The sequence below is a fragment of the Dermacentor variabilis genome, unplaced genomic scaffold, assembly GCF_050947875.1.
Source record: "Dermacentor variabilis isolate Ectoservices unplaced genomic scaffold, ASM5094787v1 scaffold_20, whole genome shotgun sequence".
NCBI lineage: Eukaryota > Metazoa > Arthropoda > Arachnida > Ixodida > Ixodidae > Dermacentor > Dermacentor variabilis.
Window position 1 is genome coordinate 939,833 of NW_027460368.1, and position 7,767 is coordinate 947,599.

The 7,767-nt window shown below is 47.5% G+C and overlaps 2 protein-coding genes across 4 annotated transcripts in view; one reads left to right on the plus strand and one right to left on the minus strand.

The window, feature by feature from the left end:
• roq (RING finger and CCCH-type zinc finger domain-containing protein roquin) overlaps positions 1-1,958 on the minus strand; it is a 162,743-nt gene extending 160,785 nt beyond the window's left edge. The window contains exon 1 of one of the 3 annotated variants that reach the window (XM_075678443.1): positions 1,246-1,958. The gene's annotated coding sequence lies outside the window, so the exon portion shown is untranslated. The remainder of the gene's footprint in view (positions 1-1,245) is intronic. The other 2 variants (XM_075678444.1, XM_075678445.1) reach the window with 2 other exon arrangements.
• A 123-nt stretch (positions 1,959-2,081) lies between these two features.
• UbcE2M (NEDD8-conjugating enzyme UbcE2M) lies at positions 2,082-4,939 on the plus strand. The gene has a single exon (XM_075678446.1). It carries the CDS (start codon positions 2,205-2,207, stop codon positions 2,754-2,756), a length of 552 nt encoding a protein of 183 aa, XP_075534561.1. The 5' UTR covers positions 2,082-2,204; the 3' UTR covers positions 2,757-4,939.
• The last annotated feature ends 2,828 nt before the right edge of the window (positions 4,940-7,767 follow it).

The window sequence follows — 7,767 nt, forward strand, 5'->3', positions numbered from 1 at the left end:
GCCTGCTTATATATCCGATCAGAGTTTACCACTCATTGAATGGCTATATATTTGATGGCAATGATAGATTGAGTAAATCCTGTAGACATTAGCACAAATAAAACATTTCAGCTTGTTTGCAAAATTTACCAACCTTCACGTTTACATAGTAATGTTCAAATGAAAACATTCGGCATATCTCACACTGATTAACAAAATATACCAGGCAAAATTTCAATATTGCTTCAACCATGGACCAAACTGGACCAATGACGTGCATTTCTTTTGTAAAAGATCGGCAACCAGTAATGTCAGTCAGGCTGCTCGGCAAATATTGTGCTTGCTGAAGCATAATGAAGAAACTGACCTGCCTGGCTCAGTTAAGACAGCTAGTGCATTGCAAACCACAGCCGACAAGCACAACTTACAGAAGAAAATGCCTGGCATTTTAAGCCCAACCCAACCACAACTTACAACATGCACAAACTTCTTTGTATAAACAGTGTCGTGTGTCATTTCTAAATGCACCCTTTTTTTTTTTATCAAAAAGCTCTGAACACAAAGCAAAACAAACAACGAGAGGTGTGGCGAGTTGATAAGCAAGGCCATTTACCTATAGCCGTGTAGAGGGGAGGAGGGGGGGGGGGTGAGATTACCTCGCTGCTAGGGGCAACTACCCACGTGACCACTCACCCTTGCCAAACAAAACAAATCATGCGCCTGCATTATGTAGCAGCATAGCAGGAATGACCACTAACACCATGGTCTGAATACAGCGTCAGCTGTTGGCGCGCTATCTCCGCGTTCGAAACGGCTTCTACAGTGGTCGTCAAAAACGCGGCTGCTTTTAACCTAGCTCGACTGGACACATCCGGATAAGATTTTCCTGTCCGTGAAGCTGAACACGTTCTGTAGCCGATTAGCTTCGCTAGTCGTGGAAAGCGGGTAGCAGAACGTCTTAACTCCGAAAAATCGAGCCACACGATCACACGGAGTGCGTAAAGCTTGGAACTATTGCCCCCTCCTATCCGCTGTTCCCCCAATAACTGCAATAAAACTTTTTTTTTTTTCGTAGTGAGACGCAGATTACATACGCAAGAATGTGAAGCAGGCGCGAGAGGTACGTTGAGCTCTGGCGACTGCCTCGCGCGAGCACGCGCTAGCACGAGCAGGCGCTTTGGTTTCGATCCAACCGTAGCGGTTACAAGACGAACTCGTAAGGAATACCACACAAGTCGAGCTGCGAATGAAAACTAGCGTTCTTACCGTGCTGGGAACTAGAAGACGGCGAGTTCCCGTTCGGTCGGCCGTCTGCTGCTGACTAGAACGCTGCGATGGTCGCGTTCTCAGCTGCCTGAAGCTGCCCTGTGGTGCGGCGCTCAACCGGCATAGCAGTCCGCGGATGCCGTGCACGGGCTACGCGGGCAGCCAGAAGAGTGACTTGAGCCGCACTATCAGGTGGAAGCGTTTCCCTTTCATCGTACGAGTAGCCCACACATCTTCGAGCCCCTTGCGCTGGAACCCGCGCCGCAACTCCAATCGACGAAGCCCCGGTCGGCCGGCCCTCTTGTTTACGGCGCTAGCTCTCCTCCAAACGGGTGCGTTTGGGGGGCTGCTAGACCGCCGCTGCCGTTCCCGAGACGGCTGATGGAAGGATCCCGGGCGCCAAGCGCGGGGTCCGCGAGCCGCGTGGCGAAGTGCGAGGTTCGCGTGGAGCTCGAGCCCACCGTGAAACCGATTCCTAGGTCACAAAAACCCGCACAACGACGACGACGATGCGGACAACGGTGCCCATCAAGCGACAAGCCAGATACGCAACCAACACAACTGCAACACAACTGGAATTCCCGCAGGCTGCCGCCACCCTCCCAGTTATTGCGGGTGCTGTTCCAGAACGTAAACACGGCTATTCATTTTTCAGTTCTCGTAGTAGACGTAAACCCACGGTGCGCGTCACTCGCAGAACAGCATCCAATTTTAGCGACGGCAGCGCTTCTACTGAAGCGGCAGCTTGCATAACTACATACGATAGACTATAGCCTCCTCTAGAGAAAGCTATGGATAGACGAGGTGGATCAGGGCTACACCATGTCGAAGGGTCAATCTAGCTGCCGCGCGGTGCAGTGTGGGAAGGCCTAGGCGCTAGGCGTAGGGGCATCGTTGTGTGCGTGGTGTTGCCTGCGTCTCTCCTGTGATTTCGTGCTGCGGAGTTGACGAGCGTCACAATGATCAAGCTCTTCTCCCTCAAGCAGCAACAGAAGGATGGTGAGGCGACGGGCAACAAGCCGGCGAGCCAGAAGCGTGCCTCGGCGGCCCAGCTACGCATTACGAAGGACATCAACGAGTTGAACTTGCCGAAGACCTGTCAGATGGAGTTCCCCGATCCGGACGATCTGCTGAACTTCAAGCTGGTTATCTGCCCAGACGAGGGCTTCTACCGGAACGGCCGCTTCGTGTTCAGCTTCCGTGTAAGCCCAAACTACCCGCACGAACCTCCCAAGGTCAAGTGCGACACAATGGTCTACCACCCGAACATAGACCTGGACGGCAACGTCTGCCTCAACATCCTGCGCGAAGATTGGAAGCCTGTGCTGACGGTCAATTCGATTGTCTACGGCCTGCAGTACCTCTTCCTAGAGCCCAACCCGGAGGACCCACTCAACAAGGACGCCGCCGAAGTTCTGCAGAGCAACCGGAGACTGTTCGAACAAAACGTCAAGAAGGCCATGCTTGGAGGCTACATCGGCGCGACGTACTTTGAACGGTGCCTGAAGTAGCCCTACCCGCTATGCTGTCTTCTTTTATCCTTTGGGGGTTTGCAGGAAAGAAAAAAATAAAGTGTGATGATGCTGCCGCTGCTACTGGTGCTGACGTCCCCGCCGTCGCCGCAACAACAGTTGTGCTGCTTTAGGTGCTTTGCAGTGCTCGACTTGTGCCAGGCATCAGATGTATGTATTGATATGTGTCACTGGGCCTTTACAAACCTCTTAGTAGGCTTTTAACGGGCCGTGTTTATTCTGCTTATTAGAAAATCTCCTTATCGCTAGTTCGCGGCGCAGCTTTACGTTGAGGGAAAAACTGTAGGCCCTTGTTTTGTAATGTTTTGTGTAACACGGTTGTTGCGGTCGCCACGAAGCTCTTTGGTGTTTTACTGCTCGTTTCTGATGCTCACGAGTTTCAGCGAAGCGCCCCTACGTATTGAACGCACAGTGAAGCTCACAGTTCTGCCCTCTTTTAACTTCGGCCTTGTTTTCCTTAGACGTAGCAATGGTCTTATGCAACAGGCACGCGCTTCTGAGACACCTCCATTAAGAAGGCAGTTACGATGCTCTGGTTATATGGCTACGCGTGAAATGGTATATGCGGTTCATCAGTCGTGGGTCGAAGTGCGTTTGCCTTCACCAGATCTGTGAACTTCTTTACATGAGTGTTTATTACCTGTAACATTGTTCCTACTGGCCTCGTCTGGTCTAATGAAGCCAGGCTTCGCAGACAGACAGTGTGCAAGTACTGGGACATATAGTGCTCTATAGATGTGTAAAGAAAGGTATCACGCATGCCACTTATGCCTGGGATGACTGTGTTCATTGCCTTTTGCTTGACAATACTATGACTGTGCTTGATGTGTAATCTTTTGTAATCTTGACTTCAAATCTTGAAGTTACCAGTTGGCACCCTAATCATGTGAGAAGTGGTCTTGTTTACAGTAACTTACGATTCATTGTTCGCAACGTAGTGTTACCTTGTGACCCTGATAGGCACTGTTGTACAGCTGCGATTGATTCAGCTGTCTCAAGACTTAAACATTTTTAATCCCTTGTGAAACTTCATCAACAGGTGAGCAATTTTACTTTTGTCAGCATGTAACGTGCAAGAGTGGAACTTTTCACCTGCACTCTCCAAGCTGCAGTGTTTCCATATGGCATACTATGTAGGAGAGCTGCATTAAACCAACAGTCTCACCCTGGCAAGGACGTGTGCTCGCCGAGTTGTTCGGTACTAGGTGTTGTGTCACGACTTTGATTCCCAGCTTGCTACAACTCTCCTCTACTGGCACCCATGTTTTGCTGTAAACCATGATGATTTTACTGTTATCATCAGCCAAAAAGTTCAGACTGTTTTTCTCACCTGTGCATGCTGGCTCCCCCCCCCCCCCATTTGTCTATGTAATCCTGCAGTGGTGCTGCACTTTGCCTGTTAAGCTTCTGCCCCCCCCCTCCCCATCTTACACTGTGCTGTACACTTCTTTTAAATGAAGCTGGGACACTCTTCTTCTAGTCTTAAGTCATTTTTCCAGTCAAGCAGAAGAAAGGTCCCCCTGCCACCCCAGGTGCCAAAGTGTCCAAGGAGTTGGCTTTGCTTTGAAAACAGCACCTGTAACAGCAGCAGTAATCAGTTTTTTTGGTAGATATATTAGTTGCCAATGCACACCGAGTTCTGTTGCAAGAGCCAGTGCTGTCCAAAGCTGTGCATGCGTGTGCACTCTCTCAAGCTTTTGAAATGTGCGACGCCGTGGACAGGACATGTAAGCACCAGTGTCGCGAGCAGTCTTATGTGCCGTGCGGCTTGTGAGATTCCTTTGTTCGCTCGGGTCTCAGCCAAGGGACAAACCATCGTTTGATCTCGTAGTGGTCCGAGTCGCAGTTGCCAAGGTAACTTCACGAGCCATCCCGCGTGTTATTGAAAGGGAGCCATGCTCCCTAGTTGCAGCTTGTGTTAGATGCCGCAGTGTGTGTGCATGTATGTGCGTGTGTGTGTCGAGCATCATTGTTGGGTTTGTATCTTGCATTGGTGGCTCGGCATGCTGATATGAGGAATGCAGAAACGTTTCCTTTTAAGTCGTGTCGAAAGGATCTTGACAACTTTTTTTTTTTTTTTAATCTTATTCCTGCATCTGCACAGGGCAGGCGTCCTTGTTTAACCCTGGGTTGAGTGAATAAATAGAAATGCTGGTTGCGACTGCAGGCCTGCTGTGCATCCTTTCTAGTGGACATGCATTGCATTGTTCCTGTGGCACTAGATCAATTGCCCTAGCCAGAATGCAATTTGTGGCCCATGTAACTACATGAGAAATTGAAAGGTGCTTAACTTAGTGATTCTTTGAGCTGTTCACTTTGCACTGGAAAGTATGTCAGCAACAAGCTGTTACACAAATTGCCTTCGAGAACTCGGTACAGCAACCACTACAGACAGTTTATGTAGGTATGTAATTAGCATATCAAAAGTAGTAAAGCTCTTCATTTCGTGATGTTTCATAACACTCTTTTTTTGTGCTTCAAAACAAATTGAGGCTGCATGCTGCTTTCAAGCAGCACTTATAAGCGAGAGTTTTCTTGGTTGCAAGATGCCATGACAGGATACGAGTGATTCTGCTTGACATCGAATTCAATTAAATGTATTTTAAATGCTTGCCTAGTAATCAGTTACACAGGCCAAGAGTTGATGTATATTTTAAAAATTAAATGAAACGACTACACTGACATGACACTTTCGTCATTTTTCTTGCATCAAAAGGTGAACACCCTCTGAAACCTTGAAAAAACATTGGCAAGCACCTGAGTGTCCCAAGTAATCTACAATTATACTTGCTTCGATGAACCAGTTTCAGTTTTTGATGTCCTGACGCACCATGATGTCACAATACATCGACTTGCTCCATTCCAGTGATGGTTGAGGCTGCCACCATGCGAGTGCAGCCAAAAAGAACTCTCAGGGCACTCTTTCATGGTCCTTTTTTTTTTCTTCACTGTGCAAGATCTAGCTTTGCTGGTACACAACATAAGAAAATTTTGTTCTTTGCACTGACATCATAATAACCTAGATAACGCCAAGTCTGGCACTTTGAGACTTTGGTATCAAATTAAAATTTGTTACGTTTCCCAACATTTATACCTGCTATTATATGACATCTTTTTACGTTTGAGGGGCATATGGTATAGTTTCTACAACAATAACCATGAGATGCACTCGACTGCATTAACCCTTTGTAATTTGCTGGCGGTTTGAATAAAAATGTAAATGCAAGTTTCTCTGCTTGCAGGTTAGCTGCCGCAATGCACCTAGATTTTTTCACAAAGCATTGAGGCAACATGTCTATCTGTTGCCACTGGGATTACAAAGTTTGGCATTGCATACTGTACCTGCAGTATGCTAATAACTTCCAAGCAACAGATGTAGCAGCAGGTTACAAGGGAAAACTCAAAAGTGCACACTACACTTTAGATAATTACAATAGTTCAGGTCATCAGCTTCATAACAAATCAAGCACTTCACAAGTGCATGCTTTCCTGCACAATTTCGTTTAAAGTGGCATGGTTGCCCTCATTCTCGCTTGATCCATACATTGAATCAACTGAAAAGCTCGACATACCATATACCTGGCAAAGACGCCTGTCGTGGTGACTCGGCGGTACAAAAAACAAAGTCGAACCTCGATATAACGAATAGAAAAAAAATGATCCGGTTTTAATGCTATGGAGTGCTCTGCTACAATGAAATGGAAAATGCGCACAATAGCCGTTATGGCGCGATAAATTTGTGTGCACATGGCAGAAAATATGTATTCTAGTAGCAAAATTGTCAAATACAGCTACGCTGACCAATTTTTCAGAAGCCACCCGAAATAATTTATGCCGCAGGATTTTGGGACACGATCCGCGCGCGCGATGCTGCAAATACGGCTACTGTAAAGCACGACTGCCGTGCGAACGGCACTGATTAGGCCTAGCGGCGCACAGGCAGTAGACGCAGTTCCTTCACCCGTGGCCGCGACGAAAATCTGCCGACAGCCGGCAGATTTTCATCTCGGCAATGGGGAATGAATTGAGTCTACTGATTGTGCGCCGCTAGGCCTAACAAGCCGTCGCGAGCGTACTAGTATACCTCAGCGTCAATCGAGCGCGACATCATATATGCACTGGCTAGACTAACGGGCGTAGTAACGGAGTACGGGTCCACGTGCAATGTACAGATCACAGCGCAAGAGCAGCTTGAAATGCATGCAAGGAAAGAACATATCTGCTTACATGGCAATTTGGACGCGTGTTGTGGCCCGCGGCTTGGTTAGACCGGCAGCCGGGCGACGGGGCAATCAAAGGGCGAGTATGTAATGATTTGTAACGTTGCTGTACCATGTATCGCCACAAGTCACTAGCGGTCCGTCGGAGGCATCACGCTTGCGTTTCTTTCGACGTGGTCGCGATTTTTTTTTTTCTGTCGCCAGTTTCAGCATGTATGCTTATAACGAATACCGGATATAACGAAGATGCTTGTGTCGTATGCGATTTTATAACACACACAACCAAGTGCAAATTGATGGTCCAATTTTTTTCCCAATCAATGTCTAAATTGCACTTTAGTGGCAACATACTTTCCATCAAAATGTAGCCTAGTTGGAGGTGTGGCATACTGCAGACTTTTCCTGTGCACTTCCAGCGGCCATGCCAAGTGGTGTTCCCCCCGAGAGAAACGAGTAGTGTTCATATTCATACAATACTGACAGGCATGCAACACCTTTTTGCTCTTTAAGAACAGAGCACAGTAAAGTTTTCTTTTGCAACTTCTTGCATTTCCTTACAAGCAGCTTTGTGCTTAATGGAGGTTGCCTACTACTAAATGAGTAACAATTGATTTACATTAATTATGCACACCACTGTAGATTTTCTAGTAAACTGTGAAGCAGCAGTTTTCCAATAAAATCTAGAGCTGTGTGCATGCATGTGCTCAATGGCCAGCACCTATGGGCCATTGCAATTTGTGACTGCCAATGTAGCATGGGGCAAAAGAAAG